We start from the raw sequence: 21,544 nt of genomic DNA, 5'->3' as shown, positions 1-21,544 counted from the left end.
ATTGTCAGAAGAGAAGAGTGTACGCGAGACATAGAGACCCGAAACACATACACACTCAACATTTGCAAGCTTTCTTGGACACAAGTAGCTGTGGTCCACACAATTTTCACTCAAAAACGATATATTGAAATAAGAGCACACAAGATGCGGCTTAAAGTAAAATGGCAGGGACCAATTTAGGTGATTAACTTAGTTTTTATAGAGTGGAGAAACGGAAAAAGTATGTATATGAAGGGTGGCAGAGTTACATATGGTATATATATGTCGACTGCGCCTAATCTTCGTAAATATTTCAGTTGTTCATATCAAATTGAGCAGTTTTTGCTTGAACGCTTTTACAGCGAACGGACAGTAAATTTGTTTACGTGTATGTGTTCTTTAATAACGTGAAAGAGACCCTTAAGGCAATATACATTATTCCAGGCAGCTATTAAGTTGCACACACAGACAAAATTGAGATCCTCAAATTCAGCCAAAAGCCGTCAGCACGCACTCAGCATTTCATCGTCCTCTGAGTTTATTTCCTTAGGCAAACACAAGAAGTGCATATGTATAGTGTTGTGTGTGTGTGTGTGTTCAATTATTGTAATTATTATAGCTACTTCTTGTTTGCGGCTCTTTTAGGTATGTATGTATGTTGGCCACATTGCTTTTTATAGCTGTTAGCTGTTTCCCTAGAATCAACAGCCAATTGTCGCAGTTATTTTATGTTGCTTTGTACTTTTCGGCTGAAGAGGTTCCCAAGAGACTTTTTGTGGAAACAGTTCAAGCAAGCTAATGCACAAAAGGTGTTCTTCACGTACGCAAGAAGGCCTAACGGTATTCGAAAATGAACCTTTTCAATGATAGTGCGATTTGTGATTTTGAAAAAACTAATGCAACCTAAAGCATACTTACACCCAAGCGGTCAGTTTTTTGAGCGAAAGAGTTTACAATAAACTATAACTATAAGTCGATAAAAACTAGTGCTGATATATATATCGATAATATTATATTTTAAGTTTCACTTTCTCCAGTATTAAGTAGCTAATTCCATATAATTCAAACTATTCACTAATTTCTCTCTTTTTCCATGGCACACACACACAGATGGACTTGGCGACCGTACCACCGGAGCTGGAGGAGCTCCTTATCTGCAGCTGTTGCCATTTACCCTTCAACGATAACGACGCGCTGCCGAAGCTATTCACGTGTCGCCACTACTTCTGCCTCAAATGTGTCAATTCGTTGCTGCGCGAAGGCAGCGATGAACTCTACTGCGTACACTGCTGGAAGCGTACCGAACTGCAGGGACCCGAGCCACGTACCGACAGCTTACCCACCTACAATGCGATTCTATATCTCACACAGAATTTGACTGCGCTTAGTTTTAAAATGAAATGCGGCGAACGTGATCGGCAGCAGCGTTCGTCGTCGATTGCATCGAACGGCTCCACCGGCGCACTTAGCGGGAGCGGCGTTATTAATAATATTGCCAATAACAACAACAATAACAGCAACAATAGCGATGGCAGCAATGGCAATCTGAGTAGTATAGGCGTTGGCGTTGGCAACAACAACGCCAATAGCAATTTGGATAAATTGAAAATGACCGAAAATTGCATGACACATGCCATGCCCAACACATTGTGGTGTAGCGTTTGCAATATCTTGCTTTGCCGCGCCTGTGCCGCAACCGAGGAGCATCGCACACATTTGGTGAAGAATAAAATCGAAGCCAAGGAATCACTGCACTCGGACATATCAAAAGAGCTGCTCGGCATGCAGAAGACGCTGAACGATGTGCAACATTTGGTATTGAAGCAACGTGATTTTTTGCTCAAAATATTGGAGAGCTGCACCACGCTCAAGACACAAATCGAGGCGGAGCTGCTGAATCATATGCCCACTTTGGAGATTTCCGAAATTCGTGAGAACCTATGCAAGGCGCGTCTTTGCCTCGAGATACTGGACAAGCAGACGCCAGCTGAGGCTATGAAGCTCTATGCTACACTGCATGCCGAGAAGCAGCGGCTCATGGCCAAGTATCAGGAGATGTTTCTGCAATGCAAACTGGACGATATGATACGTAATTGTGGCTATGTCTTCGATTTCGATCTTATCAAGCAGGCCCTCGTACAAATGCATAATTGTGTGCTCAATGGTGGCAATTTGGATAACTTCGGTGTGGGCTCGGTAATTGGTGGTCTCAATGGCATAACGACGTCCACTCATCAGAACCCGGTTTTGCTTTTGGCCAATTATTGCATTTCGCAATTGTATTCGAGACATATGTTGTTGTTGAAGCAACAGCAACAACAGCAGCAGCAACAGCAGCATGCACAACAGCAACAACAACATTTGTTGTCCAACGGTTTGCTCACCTCGATGATATCGCACGTGAGCCTCTCCACGACTACCAATGGAAATTTGCCCACTTCGAATGCCAATTTCACGCATGCAACATATGCACAGGCATTGCAACAGAATCAACCGTCGAGCAACAGCGTGGCACAACAACAAGCCAACAATCCAACTTCGCCCGTACACAAGACTTACGCCGACATCATTGCGCTCTCGAGCAAATCTAACGCCAGCCTGCAAACCGCTCAACAGCAGCAACAGCTGTTGCAACAACAAGCCGTAAGCAGTAGTTTCTCCGAAATCGCACCAATTGGCACACCGGCAACAACATCGAACACATCAGTGGTGGTTGGCGCACAACGCAACAACACTTCACATCTCTTTTCCAGCACCGATCTCAACGGTTTAGGTCTAAGCTTATTGCATCTGCAACAACAACAGCAGCAGAGTGCTTCGAATACACAACAACAAACGAAATCAACATTACTACTTAACCCCAGCATACACGTCTATCCCATCTACTATTTCAACATCGAAATCAATGGGCAGCACTCCGGCCGCATCCTCATAGAGGTGCGCAGCGACGTAGCGCCGAAAATGGCGAAGAATTTCAATGCACTGGCCACTCAAGAGCTCGGCTATGGTTACAAGGGTTGTCACATTTTCCAGTGTTGGGAAAACGAGAGTATTATTACAGGTGATTTTGAATTAAATAATGGGCGTGGCGGACGCTCGGTATACGATGAGGGCTTTTTTATGCCGGACGACACAAAGATACTAGCCATACGCGGTTCGGTTGGCATGAGGCGAAGTCAAAAGCGTCACGATAATTTAGGTCTCGTTGGTTCACAGTTCCGTATAATTTTAAGAGAAATGCGCGGTTTTACAGGCATATTTGCATTTGTGATCGAGGGTTTGGATTTGGTGGAGAAAATATCACAAACCGGCGATGCGACTGGTAAGCCACAGAGTAGTGTTGTCGTTGTCAGTTGTGGCAAATATCAGTTGGGTTAAGTGTCGTAAAGGTCTGAAGTAGGGGTTAGATTTTAAGATTTTACTTTCAATAATGCCATCTTTTTAATAAGCGTACGTTAGAAAATTATATTAAAATATCATGAGCTTAGGTTTCCTACCTATGTAAATCATGTTTTGAGTATGTATTGAAGAGTACGAGCGGACGGGTGTGGAGGCACTATTATCAGATTAAGGCAAATACTAAACGCAACTGAAGAAGGGATCGTGATTTTCATAAATACATAAAAGTTGCTTGAACCTTAATATTATACTAGAATGCAAGCAGCTTTCGAAAATGTTATTTTTTAAGCTTTATTTAATTCGGAAACGTTATTTTTAGCTTTATTTAATTTTTTTTTATTAAATTAACTTTATGTTTTCTCTTCTTATACTTATTCCTATATTTCACACATGAAATCACATTTCATCCAAAACCTTGATCTCTCTATTGGCAAATGATACCTTAATTGAGCTCAATTTACTATATAAAAAATCCTTCGATGTAATTTACAAAATGGTATCACTCAATTTGATAACAAACAATCACACTTACTCGAATATTACACTCACTTCCTCAAAGAAAATGTTAATTGAGCTTAATTTAACAAGCAAACAATCCTAAATGAGCAATTAATACTTGATTGAAAGTAAAATATGTAATTTTAATTTAATTAATTTAATGTATATCGCTAAACTGAACTCAATTTCAAATAAAAGTCATCTTAATTAAATAGTGTCTCAATAAAAATAATTTATTCAATCTATCATTATAATTGTTAAAGTTCAGAGTTTGTTTGATTTCATGGAATTTCGTACAAAATTCTCATCGAGTTCCTTACATAATTAATTTACATAATTAATTAATTTTAATTAATCGATATATGAAAACTAGTAATAGACAAACAAAATTTTAAAATTTTTGGCGATTTTCAAATCTATAATTTTTACTGAATTAATTAATTTTATAATTAAAAAAATGAGCAAAATCTTTTGTGACGTTTCGTCTAACACACTATATCCACTGTCTATAAATATATACAAAAAAATTTAATTAAAAAGGAAAAGCTCTTTTTAAATTGTGTTTCAAACTTTCACAATTAAAAACTCGAACTTCGAAAACAAATATGAAACAAAACCAATAAATATCATAAGGCTTCAACAAGAAGTTGAATAGTGAGAAGGCAAAAGTCCAAATTAATGGATGTGCGTGTAAACGTTAAGCTAGTTTAAACGTCCGCTCATCAGACTGTTAAAATCTGCAAAATGCCGTAATCGATAGTAAGAAAACAAAGACACCCACACAACCTTTAACTCGAAAATGTTGCTGTATTCCTCTTTTCTAAGGCACTCGTTGAAACAGTCAATAAGAAAATTTGTAGCGAAAAATTTTCACTAATCAATACTTTGGGGTAATCAAACGATATGATTTGACTAACTAATTTAACACCGTGACATACAACAAACAAAGAACAAAGTGAAAACGTCTAGGGAATTTCTACTCATGGAGTAGTAAGCGTCATTTTAGCACTTTTGTAGAGCGACAAAGCGAAAACAAAAACAAAAAAACGAACAAAATTTAACGATGAATAGTTAAAATTTACGGAGAATACACGAAAACTTAGCTACATAAGGGCACATACTTGTAGGTTGCTTGTAAACCGGTTGACGGAACCGGAAATGAAGAATATAAATATATAAATTGAGCCAACAACGCAATAAAACATAAATGTGAGAATATATACGAAGAACTATGTAGTTATTTACATATATACATAAATAAATAAATAAAATATATATATATATATTATCTCGATGTGTAGCCTTGAAGTGTTAATATTAAAAATAAATACACACACACACACAAAAAAAGTGTATCAGATAAAACACTTAATTTAAAACTACGCATAAAGACAGAAACTTATATACATACATACATGAAGATAATATATCGCAATATATATAAATATATGTTAGGCAAAACCAAAATCATTACACATATATTAAACGTTAAACTTAAATGTCCAAGAATTAAAAGAATGAGGCGCATAAAAAGTAAAGAAAAATAATTAAATGTGAAATTAAATATTCAAGATAGAGAATATTATAGTAAACTATCCAGTATTAAACGATTAATTCCTTGATGACGTTTAGAGAGCATTCAAAACAATGCAGAACTTTAGCAACAAAAACATACCTACAAATATACCAAAACATAGTTAAATAGTATAGCATATATTTACTTAAATGCAACAAACAAGAAACAACAAAACAAACAATGTTGAATATTGATATTGATAAATACATTTGTCTGAAACATTTGTGTTTTAAAGCGCTACAAGTGTACCTGTCTTCAAAACGTTATATTGAAAGTCTAGCGAAGAAAATGCCGAAGTACTATAAGCCAAAACAGAAACAGAAACAGAAAAACAAAAAATCATATATGTAGAGCAAAAGCAACAAATTTGGCAACTTCTATACCTATATATATATATAAATATATATATATGTAAAAGAAGCATGATTAAAGAATCCCCTTCAACATTTTAAATATACGAGATTTCATACTAAAACTATATTCTAACTTTACTATCTAATTAATTTTTGTATAACACGGTTTTTTGTGCTAACAACTTTACGAAAGAATAGTAGGAAATGAAAAAAAAAAACAAAATATGTACCTACAAACCTACAAACACGTAGACAAAAAGTAGAAACAATTTAGAATCGATGCACACGTTTATGAGTAAAAAAAAAGAGGAAATTCCCAGCGATTTTGAAAGCCATAATTTTACGAAATAAAAAGCTTCGGCATTTGATGATATGAAAATCAAACACATAAGCAGTCTTAAATACAACAAAAACATGACTGCACTAACCATTCATACTTATAAAAAGATGTATGTTTACACTTCGTCAGGCATGAAACGTTTATCGTGAAAACTAACAATAGTTATCGAAAATAGTCGATAACAACTTTTACAAAACTATATTTAAGTTATTTTATGTTATATGTTAGTCAATACTTTATTTCTATACAACTCACAGCATAAATCATTTTATCGGATTTATAACCGTCGAATTTTCTTGCGATAACATAATATTATTATATCGGAAACAATTAAAGTTATCGCTGCAATAAATCAAAATAATATTTTCAATCAGTCAGTGAATTAAATTGTAGAAAATTCCTGCCAGTTGTGGTACAATAGAATCTAACAGTAATCGATTATCGATAATATTCAACAATATCGAAGACGATTCAGTGATGTGGACCTAAATTGAATATTTCAAGTATTTTTCTTTTGGCATGTGCCTAATTCTTTTTTTCAAAATCCTAACTCTTTTTACTGTTGCACTGAAAACGTTTGGTATTTATATTCTTTCAATTACACAATTATTATGTCTGCTGTTTGAAACATATATTTTTGTTCTCCATATTATTAAATAATTTTGAAGCAAATATTGATTTCATAACGGGAACAAGTAATTGTACTAAATTGTACGATTTCAAAAATTAATATCCGAAAGTTTCAATCCTCTGGAAAAAGTTTTCACATTCATTGTGCCGGATACGAGGTTTATTAAGGATAGCGCAAGACTATACTTCCACAACGAGATCTGAGTGACTTTGTACAATCATTTTTAATTTTGGCTAAACTCTTGAGCTTATACATATAAGAAACAACCCTCTAAGCTGTTCTCAGCAGAACTTAAAAAAAGTATTTTATTGCCAGTTGACGACAATGAAAAAAACTTCTGATCCTACCAAAAGTGAATATAAATATATAAATTTGTGAAGAGTTAGGTTTTCAAATTTTAACTTTACTTTTCTGCTGTGAGTTGTAGAATAATTTCTTAATATTTATTATTTCCTTAAATATGTTAAATATGTATACGTATGGTCTGTAGCCAGTGAATTACAGTAGTGGACATCGATTTTTCCTTGTTGTTTTTTTTATTTAAATCTTAACACGAAACGTTGATGGGAAATTAGGAGTATGTCTTTAAGTTAAAACTACCTATTATAAAAAATATACAATTCGGAAATTAACAGAGAACACAATTGACTCAGAAGTGCGAGCGATAATCTTTTTATAAAGTTATGGCGTGATTATAATAGATGAAGCATTTTTAAACGCAAACACGTAACTAAACTTAACTTAAACTTAAACACTGCAAAAGAACAGTACTACATATGTATGTGCTAGGTTTCGAAATGTACTTAATTTAGGTGGCAACCTAGTTTCATTTTATTTCCTTTTCTCCTATAGTAAATGCTCAAAAATGCAATCAACGAAATTAGCTGCCAATAAAATATGAACGAATTTGAAGGCTTTCTAGAAAACTAAAATTACGAACGGCACATTTAAGCAATTAAGTTCTTTAACCCATGATTTTCCTTTTCGTTTATTTTTCTTTCTGGAGAGAAAAAATCTCTTTTGCGTGTTAGGCAGTATTCATATATTAAATCGTGCGTTTAAATCGAATTTCTAACATAAAAACGTATTTTAATTACTAATTAAATTTAACTGATGCATAATCTAATGACATATCCAAATTTGCAAAGAATTAAGTTATAAAATATGCGTAAACAAAAAGGAGAGTTAAACACTTTGCGACACTTACTAAGAGCTGCGCTAAAAAAGACCAAATAACTCACACTCTTCAACAAATACTATAATTGCTATTCGATTAACGTAGTAAGGCAACAAAATGAAACGATTAAAACCGGAAGATCGAAGAAAAATTATATAATATGCGCTTGAATTACTTTCGAAATTTACACAAGTAATTTTTAATACACAGCCAAGTGTGTGAACTTAAAATATACATATGTATGTATTTATCAAACGAAATTATTATTATTCATTAAATTATTTGTTCAATCGACTTTATTGTGGCAGAGAAAATTAACTAGATATCAAAAGAACATTGGAAATTATAGACAATTACAACACAAATTCGTAGTGCAAATATGCATATATTCGTAACGACTTAACTTAGCAAAAGACAAAATAAAAAAAAAACCAAAAAACAAAGAATGCAAAAATGCAAAAGAAAGTATAAACAGCAAAGAAATTGCAAAGAAAAACTACGCTTTAAATGTTGTGTGATTACATTTTAAGACAATTAATTAATTAATTGCATAATTTTACGCAAAACGTCGTTTCATATAACCAAAGAACAAAAATGAATTAAATCAAATACAAATGCTATTTATTAACTCTTTATATTTAGGGAGAATAGATTTTTTTCATATATAGTAGCCGATTTGTTTTTACTTAGTCATAAGTGGCAAAAATTCTGTGCGGAAAAGGTGCTTGTGTGAATGTGAAAGGTTGGTGAAAATTGTTGAAAAACTTTAAATGAACCGCAGAACAACAAATATCTTCAAATATATTTGCTTCTATTTAAATTCCAATTTCACTAAATGCAGCATGCCTAACTGTACATTTTTTGTTGCAATAAATGGAACAGACGAATAACTCATATTATTTTTGTAAAGGACGTTTAATGGAGAACTATTTTTAGTAAATAGACTCTTAGACATTTCTTTTAACGACAAACATATGATTTATGGAACCAATGGAGGAAAGTGAGGTTATCACTAATTTTGACAAAAAGTAAGAGTTGAAAGGAATTAATGATGTTCAATTAATTAAGCAATCAAACATTTCACAAAATAATACTTTTATGTATGATCTATTGAACATTTACAGGCGATATTTTCAAAGTCATAGTATAGATTATGAGACAATTAAAATCCAATATGTTTATCTGAAGATGGAGTTGTTTTTCCAATGTAATGAGTTACGTTTTTATAGAAAAGTAATACGTTTCTTTAGTTTTCAGAACTATCAATGATTTGGATATAAAAATTGGAAAAATATGGTGAGGGATATCGAGAAATAAATGCGCTTATGGCCACATAGTTAATCATAACTTTTTTAAGACCTTTGCATAAGAGTATTCAAGAACTTACCGTCGGAGGTTCACATAAATGTGATTTTTATTTAATATGAGAAATTCACGGATTTGTTGTTCAGAAAGAAGAATGATTCACTGAGGAACGAGGAAGAATGTGCTTTAGGTGATTATTTTTTCGGTTTCGACGATTCGTTTATGTTGAATAAACCGATTAAAGTAATTTTAAATGGCATAGCTACTCGATTTGCTTAAATAAGTTGATGTATTTTTCAATTCTGTGAGTATTCTAAAATTTAATTGAACGCGGATCATTGTAGACCTTTCCCGAAACCACAGAAGCACCTGAGGATAGAAATTTAGCAGACAGCAAAAAGTAAAACGGGCAACACGCTTTACATGTACAATAAAAACCAAACAAGTTTTAACTTAAGTAGACAAACATACAAACATACATGTATATTAACATACATATATACATGAAACGCATAGGTTAGAAAAATTAAAAGTCGCTAAAAACTTTAACTTCCGTTTGAGAAAACAATAAATAACAATGCCGTTCCATACTTTTTATGATTATGTAGCATTAAAATAGCAACAAAAGCAAAAACAAAAACGAAAAGAAAAAATCATAAATTACGAATAACATACATACATACGCAAATTACATATGTATTAGTGTTGTAAGAGAGAAATATTTTTGCAAAAGTGAAATGTTGAAGGTCAAGTGGAGAGGAGCAGAACTCAGCGCCAAACTGATAGCGACGAAAAAACGTGCGACGACATGAGTTGCCGAGCCGATAAAATACGATTTTAGCTTTCAAAGAGATACTGGAATACTGGATAAACATACAGTAAATTCAGATATATACCAGATATGGTATTGTACATACAAACAAACAAACTTACAAATGACAAATGGGAATGCATACACAAGTACCTTCGGTTTAGGAACCTCAAAATCAATAAACAAAACATTGATAAAACAAAACAAAAACTAGATGCAAAAACAAAAACAAAAGCAAAGGCCATAAAGTAAATATGTATATGTACATATTATGGTGCCCGTCATTTCCCCCAAGTTGATGTTGTTTTTTACCTGACGCACACTGAAGTTACAGTTTTGCCCTAAAAAATTATCACACTGAAGCAAACTCTCTATTTTCGATATAAACATGAGATTTTTTGATCTTTCGCATAAAATTTTTTACCTGCGAAGCATTGAGCCCACAATTTTGAAAAAAAGGATTTTCTAATACAAAATTTTGCGCTCTATATAAAAGGTCTGGCTGGTTTCTTTCCATGAAAACATTTCTTTAAAAGTTGTATGCGCCTAAAAGATACTCAATTTGGGGAATAACGGATACCCTAGCACATATGTATATGCAAACATAAATAGTGGTAACACATAAGGATGTATGTGCATGCTTCGAAGCTAAAGAGCAAAAAAAAAAACTATTGGTAAACTTAAACCAAATAATTTGTGAACTCAAAATTTAGTTAAATCAAACGAATTAAAATCAATAAAGAATTAATCAATAGCAGAAATAAAAAAATAAGAATAAAACGCAGTGCAGCAACAACTTAAAGTGTCTTTAGCGAGTTGAGTATTTTCTGTTTGGTGGAAAATGGCGCGTGATGTGCAAAAATTGATATAAAGATAAATTGTGGTAACGTTAAAAATTCAAAAAAAACAACAACAGTTATACGTAGTAACCAACCTACAAATGAATGTATACATAGTTTTTAGGCATGGAGGAACGCAGAATACCCAACGGCCACAAAGAACAAACATACACATGCAAATTTGTTATGTGAGAATATAATAATGAAAAAAAAATCGGTGTTTTAGCTTTAAGTGAAAGACAATTTGGAAATACTTTGAATTTACAAGTATCGCATCTACATACTTACTAGCATAAACTTGTCTACAAACAAACAGATCCTTAGAAAATTAACAGATAAACTGAAGCAGCGAGAAATAGAAATAATATATAAATATACATAAACACATAAAAAAATAAAGAAATGCGTATATAAAAAACAAAAAACAAATATATATATATACATATACATAAATAATATAAAATCTAGCGATGTTTTAAATTCGATGTTTTAAATATATGTGTCTGTTTATGTAACTATTTAATGAAGTCAATACGAAAAAAAAAACAAAAAATACAATGAAAAATTTTTAAATGTAAACGTTGCTTTAAGAATTACAACAAACATATGCAGACATACATACATATATACGAATTTAAAAAAAAAAACTATAAATACAAATATAAAAAGACGCTACATACATACATACATAAATGCATTTGAACACACATTTAAAAGCTTTCTTCAAAAATTCAACTCAAAACTGATTTGCCCACCTAACGGTTCTTGTGACTTACAAAAATTGAGAATTCACTCCGTTCGACTCAAACAGTTGACAATTTATGGACACGCGCAGCACTTGAGACAGCCTTTAGGCTTCATATAGCTAGCTCTAACTTGAGACCAATTTATTTTACATAGAATATGAGCGAAACCACACAATAATATATATTTTCAATAATTAACTTGTAGCATGTTAACTATTAGTGTTGAAACGCACTCGATATAATATATCTGGAACTTATCGTGATAACTCAAAGAAAAGTAAAACGAGTTGTTATTGTATTGGCAAGAAACATTCCTGAAGCAATTTCAAGCAATTGTGGCGAATTAAGAGACCTAGGTCGTTCCGGTTACTTAGACCCGACTGTCATGTGAACGGGTAACGTAAAACGATATTAAGGAACAAAGCGTCGGCATCAGCGTCGACAAGAGAGTTAGCATACTAAAGTAGCTTTTAGATACACAAATTCGATCTCTTTTTCGAAGGAAAGTTATTTAAGTGGAAATTTGGACTTATTGGTCTGCATAATCTCTATTTCGATTAGTGCATATTTCGTAACGGAGCTCTAATGTTTCGGTACTTGTGCGATAATAAACGTAAATTGCAAATTTTCAAAGCGTCAGTGTCCGAGTTGAGGTCCAAAATCTTCAAGTTGGAAAAATACATTGAAATTTCAAAATGACCCATTTTAGCGCCTCGGTAAGAAAAAATTGGGAATATGCAAACATTATTAAAATATCAGATTAGCAAAGCAGATAATAGCGATATTTATTTATGTATGTATGTATGAAGAAAAAAAATTAAAACAAAAGATATAGATAAAATATATAATCATGCCGAAAAAAACTGAAAACTTATACGAAAACATGTGTATGTATGTAATACAAAAAAGTTTAAAAATAAATTGCGTTCGAAGGTAAAGAAAAAAAGTAATATTTAAAAAACTCTACGTCTATATATTGAAATTGTTGCGTATTACTATTTATATGAAAAAATTTATAACTTAAAACTTAAATTTTACATTTTCGAATTACATTATATTACTTTGCGTATTTTAAAGAGTCTACAAATTCAAAAAATGAAAAACTCGATATTTATACACATGTGTGTAGCAAAACGACGCTACTAACGAGCACTACAAAAGTTTGAAAAAAAAACCAAAAAAAAAACAAAAACTTTATCAAATAAATATGTACATATGTAGTACGTTATACACTTATAAAGACTTACTACTTAAGCTATGCGCGATATGCAAACACAAACACACACACACAAACAAACAAACGTACACATATGGAGATTGTTTGAAATTCGATTTTGTTGAACTAACTCATACATATTCATTGAAAACACACACACACATACATACACATGTATATACAAGAAAAATACATAAGCGAAAAATCGACTCGAAATATGGCCGCGCGGAATACCGTATACTGACATGTGTACAAAAGCTTTATGCGTTCAACAGTACAAGCAACCTTTCGAAACTAAGCAAATAGGAGACACACAAAAATATGTACTTCGTAAGGAAAAATCTTAATATTGGCGACGAACATGTCACAGGCGTGCGGTGAGCACAATAGATGAAAATAAAATCATTTGAAATATACAACTTGCCAAAAGAGGTATTCATAGAGCAATGGAAATAACTTTAAAAACATTTATTGCATAAAAGCTGCCAACACTTTCATAGGGAAACCAAATAGAAGCCATAAAGTAAATTCGTAAGTGCAACCCGATCCAAAAGCTGTTACCAAACGAAAACAAATCAACGTTATTCCCACGATGTGCACATAGGAAACAAAACGAACACTGTGAATACCTCTAATATGTTAATTTGTTCTCTCTCTCTCCCGAAAACGTAATGTTGCGAATTTCAACAATAAACTTTACAAAATTGTGTTCAGTCAAACGAATAGTAAGATAAAACCATTTGCAAACACAAAATGTGTTCACGAGATTCGTCACAAAGGCGAAACTGCCATGAAAGGCTAGCAAAATTTCCGAACCAAAACAAAAATTTCCTAACAAGATTGACAAAAGTTCGCTTCCGCAAATAATTTAACTTATTCTTGGAACAAATAAGTAGGAAGTTTCCAAGCAAGCGATAAAAATTTCATTGAGTGATTCGTTAGTAAGATCTTGCTGGATGCGATCGGGTAAATAATGGCGGACAGTAGAAGCGTTGATTGGAAAAATAACTTTTATACAGCAGAAAGTGAGCGAACATTGGTTTGAAATCGTAAAAGGTGCGTTAATACGGTCCGGTTTTATCGATTAAAAGATCGATTTTTCTGGTATTGGTGTTGATCGAGGCAGCACCACTTCCAATTAGTTACAAATATACGAATTTCTCAATCGAAGTGAGTGCATTAAAAAGACAAAATTTCTGTAACAATAACAACATTTCACACAAGCAGCAAAATGAGAGAGAGCTTTTAAGGATTATCAAGTGTACACACATCTAATGAAAACAAAATCAAACGAAACATTTAATCAAGTACCACCAAAGCCGCCATAAAACTGTATAAATAATGATTACAAATTTTCCACTCGAAAACTTACAGGAATAAACCGTTTTACTTTCTCTTTAACGACTTAGATTTATTACCTACAATTATACTAACGAAAAATGTAGCACTCGAAAGCGGAACTAGTATGTATAAAGTAAAAAAAAAACCGAAAGCGGTACTTTTGTGATTTAATTCAGCCCACCCGTTAACTCTTTGAGTGACAACGTTTCTTCAAAATAAAATTTTTTAAATAAACAGCTCTAACTGTAAATACTTTTAAGTTTAATGTTACGAAGTTGAGTACAAAGCTGAAAATTTCGACACACCGCACCGACATATTGATGTTTTTGTTGAAAAGTAAAAGTAATTGAATAGGGTATGTACAAACCGTTATGACGATTTGGAGCGAAAAATGCTTTTATATAACACTTACGAGTAATCTGAAGCATTTTGTTAAATTATCCTACGCTTTTTAAAAAATACTAATCACTTCAATTCCTACTTTGCCACTCCGAACTGGAAATGCTTTCAATGTTTTCCATAAACTCTATTGAAAAGTAATCGTTATAGAATATTAATTATGTCAAAAATAATCTAATTACAAAATAGGCATATCCAGTTATCCAATGCAAACCATAAACCAGTGTTAATTGTATTTAAATGTCTATTATATTCAATGTTAGCATTGTGAAAATAAATTAATATATTTACGAGTAAAACAGCATTTGAATGAATGGAAAACTATGGATCCAGAGTGTGGTAGGAATTTCTTGATTTCAAAAGGAAATTCATGTTGAATTTAAGCAAACCCAAAGCGGATTACAACATTTTGAAATGGACAATCCCAGAGCGCAGATATTTTGGTACAAATGCAGTAAAATGTTAAACAAAACGAAAACGGAGCCAAACGAACAAAAATACAAAATGAATAGCATAAAATTTTGAAATGAAATATATGTAAAGCAAAATAGAGAAACAAAATTATTGAAAAACTTTAAGCAAAAACAACATAGAATACGAAAAGAAAATCATAAACGAAAATAATCTAATAATTCGTTATTTGAGCATTAGCTTTTTGGGTTTCGAAATTAATAACAGGCTGCGAATTCCTCTTACTTCATTTAAGATTTAAGTTCAACACAATAATTAAGCGCTTTGATGAAATATACGTACTTGAATATAAATTAATTAGTTTTAAAAATTATTTATACTTTAGTTGATGGGAAAAACGTGAATTAGTAACGATTGAATTCCAAATTTAATAATAAAATTGCGTTAATGTATAATATACGGTAACGAGCCGTAATCTATTGTTCGATGTTAAACGCTATAAGTTAAATGTGAACAAGCAGCAAAATACATAATTAATTAATAAAAATAAATATCGAAAAACTAAAGGAAATTGTATGCAAAGAAATATGTTATTAAATGTTATGTTAAACGTCTTGTTTATGAATAAATGGGCAGGAAGCGAAACGTCTTTTAATTGGTGGGAAAGTTGAGTGAAGAAACTTACGAAATTATCCTAAATTTAGTCAGCAGACCAATTGCCTACACTAAGGAGAGAAGAATTACTACTTCGCTCAATCAGAGAAGCCGATCAGTCCGACAAGACATCGCAGCCGATTGGAAGTTGCACCACCACAACGCCCCGGCTCACACCGTCTTTCTTGTCTAAGGCCGGCTTCCCAACGATTCCTCAGCCGCCCTACAGCCCAGATGTGGCCCCGGCCTTTTTTGTTTCCTTGCCTGAAAAGGCCGATGAAAGGCAAGCATGTTGAGACGACAGAGGCTATTCCGGAGAATGCCTTCGGTGACGCCTTCAATGCTTGGAAATCGCGCTGGCAGCGCTGCATCGACGCAGAAGGAACCTATTTCGAAAGTTTTTAAAGAATTGTAACGATTGGTTCAACAAATTTTTTTAACTCGACTCAGTCCTATTACTTTCCGGACAAACCCCGTACCATGTTCATTATATGTATTTATGAACTTCTCTTCAAGCAGTTTTTGCTGAGGTGTTTTCGAGGACATACCAAATAATGGGTTGTCAAAAAAGTCTTGCGGTACTTTTATTGATTTTTTTTTTTTTATTGAAATTGAAATTAATTTTTGATGACTCATGCCCAGCTCTGTCAAATTCAGCGATTTTATCGCAATTTTCGACGACAGGCTTTCCGGAGCGTGGCGCATCTTCGACCACCTCTACACCAGAACGAAAACGTTGAAACCATCGTTGTGCGGTGGAAATGGAAACTGTATCGGCTCCATAAACTGCACAAATTTTATTCAGCGCCAACTAGCGAAAATACCGCAAGACTTTTTTGACAACCTATTATATGTCCAACACGCAACGAGTCCCCCATGACTCTATACATCTTCTTGCGTGCCAAGCTATCCCTACTAGCTGACCCTCTCCTAATGGTCCCACTCCGTCGAAACAGCACGTTTCCTAGGCCTACCGTTGGATGACCTCGATGACAACTTATCTGAACCTTACCACCCGAACGGAGACTAGTAACCGTTACAACAACAACAACAACAACATGTATTTATTTAGAACGGATTCTTATTCTCGGTACACACTTTATAATTACAAAAGTAACGCACATAAAATCGGACACAAATTGAAATGGAGAAATGCCGATGCATTTTCGAAGAATGATCGAAAAATAATCGAATTGTCGGGAAATGTAAAGTTATCCGCAAATAACCGGTGTATAGGAAGGCAAGAAATTTATCGAAAAACAATCGAATTATCAGGAACATCCGAGTTATCGAAAAAATATCTATTTATCGGGAAACAATAGAGTTATCGAAAAATACTCGAACTATCCGACAGTAATCGATTTATCGGGAACTAGGCGAACAATAGGAAAAAATTGAAAAATGATATAAAAAATGATAGAAAAACAAAAATTGTGGCACGAGCAAAAAATTGAATCGATAAGGGAATTAGTTGAAAGTATGGTTATCATCATCATTCCAAAGTTATCGGAAAATATTTGAAACTTATCGGATATAAGGTTTGGTTCAATTACGCTGGCTAGCTGTCATGCCTTAATAGATCTACTAGTCTTTTGTAATGCCAGATTATCGGATATTAACGAGGTGGAAATTTTGAAATGCTTTTGAACAAGTAATTTAAACTATAATGTAAATACCTCACTGAACTCGGACAATATTGGTGATATGGAGACCACAGAGTATTAAAACAACAGCAAAGGTGTTCGGGATTTTATAAACAGCTTTGGTGATTTAGTCTTAAACTTAATTGTTTTTTGGATTGCACAGTCTGATTATTATTTATATCGAAATGTTCGAAGAATTTGAAACAAAACGAGGTTTGCCAATACTTTAATATAATGCAGTGCAATAACTTTGGCTTTAAACACCGTAAGTTACAGATTCTATGGTATAGAAGGAAAATACCTCATTTGGAACAGAGGAAAAAGTTTATTCTGTTATCAAACAAACAGTCTACTGTTGGGTCTACCTTAGCAATAATACACAATTCCCGTAAAACCGTGACAACTACAGACGTAAGACTTTTAGGTGTTGACAGCGATAAATATAGCAATTGGAAGAACTTATTCTTACTTAAACAACGTTAGTTTTAGAGAATTGAGCAGATTTCGTCAGAGAATTTTTATGCTTTGGATAGGGTTTAGTTCACTCAACACCTTCCATAGGAATACACTTACATCAATGTATAAGATTTAGTGGCTGTTTGTAGTTGATCGTGGCCTTCATATGTTGTACGTATAATTAAATCGAATCTTAAGGAGACTGCAAATGAAGGTGTGGTCGGGAATGATTTAAGCTTCTGCCCACTAAGGTCGAGGAATATTTGTAGTTCAGATAGTGGTTTAGCATAAATAATACACAATGCAATATATAGACTGGCCTCAAGATGATAAAATCATCAATGTGTTAAATGAGTGAACTTCTATAGGGTCCTACATTTTCAACCTTTAAGCTATTGGCTTGATAAAATTTTTTAAGATTTTAATATGGTCGAAAAAGAAATAAATATTTGACTCACCTTATAATAAACGTCTGGAACATATTGTTTGTCTGTTGATTCGCGTACATATCCCAATTCGGGTGCATCTTTGGTGGGTATTAAGCAATTGTCTCGCACCAAAGCCATACATTGAGCTGATACGGCATATCCCTCTGTATGCACTTGCTTGCTGCTATCGCCTGGAACAAAATAAAACAACAATTAAGCATTTACAGTAATTTTGATCACAATACACATACCTGTTACACACACTGTAACAAATTTCGAACCGAAGTAACCGCTAGAGCCATATTTGCACGGGTTCGGGTGACGGTTTTGCAGTTCGCCCGCCGTGATACACTCCTGCGCAGTGAGGAAATGAGTCTCAATGCCACGTAAGTGCTTGACACTACCAACAGCTGGATCATCGGTAATGAGATCAGTGAAAATCCAACCAACCTATTTAAAGAATACAAAAACCGTGTAATTCAATAACAGTTTTGTTAATAAGAAAGATGACGTTTCTCACCTTCTTCAAACCCAAAGCCTGCGCCAACTCATCTACCTCAGCAGCTGCTTCGTCATCCAATAATCGAATCGAGTCACGTGTAGATTCCTGTGGCGGCTCGTAAATGGCGGCGACAGTTGCACGTATACCAAGTGGTACATCAGCATGTACCTCATAGGTGCCATAAAGATAACCCATTCTCTGATGAGCGGTTGTACGCCAATAATCGAGAAAACGTTCAACTATAGTTGGATTCTCAAACATAATATTATCAACATGTCGATAAATTTGACGATTTAGCGTGACAGCCGATGGCTGACATTTGGAACAGATACCCTTAGGCCATGGGGGATGCTCACGACAGCCTGGCTTTATGCGGCAATTGATATCATCGAAAGCGACATACTTGCCACGATCAATGCCCGACTTTTGTTTGCGTATGTATGAATGAAAAGACAAATGTTTAATCTTTTGCTCCTTCAGATAATTATCATCGTACGGTTCAAGTGGTGAGCAGTGCACACAACGACCGTTGGCATTGTGACGACAACTAACGTGGCAAGAATAAATAATTTTATATTTAGAAATGTATTTTTTGTAAATTCATTCTAAAACTTCAACTTACAGCTTTGGATCACGCGGACGTTCAATTAAGCCATCTATTTTGGCTAGCGTTTGATCCACTTCATCTTCTACGACGGCGGTAGATGGTTGAAATAGTATGGTGCTGCTTGCTGTCGGCAAATTAACGCTCGAAGTCTCAAAATCATCAATGGCTGTGGTGCTGGTACGCTGGTGGAAGGAAAAAGTAAAATGTATAACTTTTTATGTATGCTATCTATATATTTTCAAAGAGACGGGCAAATGTAAAGATGTATAGGATATAACGCTTTAGAAAAAATTGCTTATCAGTTATCGAAAAGCACCAAATTATTATTCGGTCTACATTTTTAAAGAAGTGTTCCGCAAAACTTAAAAATTATATACTAATTTTTTCTATGGTAAATGAGCTTCCATCACAACTAGACTTTACAATTTAATTATGCCAAAATTATCTTATTTGGGAACTCACACGAATCGATCCCCCAGCAATTTTCTTCAGATACAACATATCGCCATGTTTAAGGCAGGAACCAATTTTCTGCGAATGACTAGAATGCAACTGGAATGTACATAGAATTTTCAATTAGTAGGCAAATAACATAATTAAAAGTGAAAAGCTTACCTCTGTGAGAAAATTGCGCTCCTTGAAGAGACCGAAGCCATCAACTTTGAGATTGTGGTGTACCATTTCGAAGAGCTCCTTTAAATTAGCTTTCGGTGAGATCTCGATACGTTTTATGCCTTCAGCGGACTGCACGCGTATCAACTGGAATGAAGAAAAAAATGTGTTTAATAAATAATTCGGTGAACCGTTACTTTCTTTATTTTCCATAAATTCATTTAAATATTCTTCGTTCGTATGTAAAGCGATTTGTTTTTCTTTTTAGCATTTAATTTTTACTTTATCATCTTATTTTATGCCTTTTTTCTTATTTTGTCAATTGTTTTTACTTCCGCACGAGAAATCTATTTATTTTGATGAATTTCTTCTGCTAATATGTCTCTTTTGTTTACTAAAGAAATTTAGAACGCTAGCCAAGTTTTCAAGTTCGCTTAAGCAACTATATAATTGGCTATTTCCGAAAAAACTGAGCAGCACGTGGGTACTAAGTGATTGCATTTTAAACGAAACGTCATCGTTATGGAGGAGCTGCAGATTTTTTATTTCCACTTTTTTCTCACCGACTGTTTACAGAGCAGCATTAGCTTATGACGCACAAAAGCATACACCACATTCCGCTTGCGATAGAGTAATGATTCCAATTCGACCATCGACATGTTTAATCGATTTCAAATTAATTTTTTTTCTAAATTTTTGGAATGTTTTTACAAAACAATTTTTGCATAATTAAAGGTAAGCCAATTATGGGGAATTTTTCTCGCACAGAAGTACCTTACAGGTACTTTTAAAAAATACAATTTTTTATTGTGACGGCACTTGTTGACATTGCTAACGGCTACTGCACACTGAATGCAATTGCCGCCGTGTGCTCCGCATTTGGCTAAGAGCAAGGGATTTAGAATACGAAGTTGCATTGGTGTTATGTACTTTTTAGATCTCTTAATTACGCCGGAATTGTAAAATACTTGTAGTTTTATATTAACTTTTTGGAGGTTCAGAAATCACTGCAGAATTCAAAATTTAGTACAGAATATACTCTGATATATTTTTTTATAAAATTTACGTTATTTTAAAATCTATCTCGAATTACATATTACTTATAAATTACATTTAAATTTGATTTTGCAGAGTAAGAATAAAAAGTAATTATGACGGACCAAAAACATTTGAAACTGTCACATTAGCTATAAATTGTCTGCAAGTTCAAAGACGCGCGTTATTTGTAGCAAAATTATATTTTTATTATATGGACACATTATTACACACCAACGTGTATATTGTGGGTGGAAGAGAAGAGTACGGCCGAAGTGTATAAAAGTGGGTGGGTGGGTGTTTGTGCGAAGCAAGAGTATAGATACGCTTCGTGTATCGAAATCGGCTTAACACAACAGATTGCCAAATTTTTACACAGATTTGTCAACTACACGAGTATATAGTTAATGCATTTTCTTATTTCATTCTTATTTGTCGAAAATGCTACTTGGTTTGCCGTAACATTACGTTACGTTCTGCCGCACACTACGTTACCCCTCTGACGACTTGTGTACATATATATTAGTTTGTGGTAACTTGATTGTTGTTGTTTGCGTTTTACAGCTGTGTAAATGATGTTGAGGAT

At 33.7% G+C, this 21,544-nt stretch overlaps 2 protein-coding genes across 6 annotated transcripts in view; one reads left to right on the top strand and one right to left on the bottom strand.

Moving 5' to 3' along the window:
* Positions 1-12,846, top strand: part of LOC126757625 (uncharacterized) — a 39,591-nt gene extending 26,745 nt beyond the window's left edge. For 3 of the 4 annotated variants that reach the window (XM_050471701.1, XM_050471683.1, XM_050471692.1), the window contains one exon: positions 1,090-12,846. In XM_050471701.1, the coding sequence (XP_050327658.1) occupies positions 1,090-3,357 (2,268 nt within the window). In that variant the 3' untranslated portion in view covers positions 3,358-12,846. The remainder of the gene's footprint in view (positions 1-1,089) is intronic. The other variant, XR_007666757.1, reaches the window with a different exon arrangement.
* LOC126757641 (nuclear protein localization protein 4 homolog) overlaps positions 1-21,544 on the bottom strand; it is a 68,982-nt gene that overhangs the window by 46,815 nt on the left and 623 nt on the right. Inside the window, exons 1-7 of one of the 2 annotated variants that reach the window (XM_050471712.1) lie at positions 20,487-20,750; positions 19,927-20,070; positions 19,774-19,863; positions 19,327-19,493; positions 18,723-19,251; positions 18,454-18,652; positions 18,233-18,393 (exon numbers count right to left, since the gene is read on the bottom strand). In XM_050471712.1, coding sequence (XP_050327669.1) covers positions 18,233-18,393; positions 18,454-18,652; positions 18,723-19,251; positions 19,327-19,493; positions 19,774-19,863; positions 19,927-20,070; positions 20,487-20,582 — 1,386 coding nt within the window. In that variant the 5' untranslated portion in view covers positions 20,583-20,750. Of the gene's footprint in view, positions 1-18,232; positions 18,394-18,453; positions 18,653-18,722; positions 19,252-19,326; positions 19,494-19,773; positions 19,864-19,926; positions 20,071-20,486; positions 20,751-21,544 lie in introns of those variants that run through there. The other variant, XM_050471721.1, reaches the window with a different exon arrangement.

The sequence above is a fragment of the Bactrocera neohumeralis genome, chromosome 2, assembly GCF_024586455.1.
Source record: "Bactrocera neohumeralis isolate Rockhampton chromosome 2, APGP_CSIRO_Bneo_wtdbg2-racon-allhic-juicebox.fasta_v2, whole genome shotgun sequence".
NCBI lineage: Eukaryota > Metazoa > Arthropoda > Insecta > Diptera > Tephritidae > Bactrocera > Bactrocera neohumeralis.
Note: the sequence above shows the minus strand (reverse complement) of the source record. Positions and strands in the feature narration are given on the sequence as shown.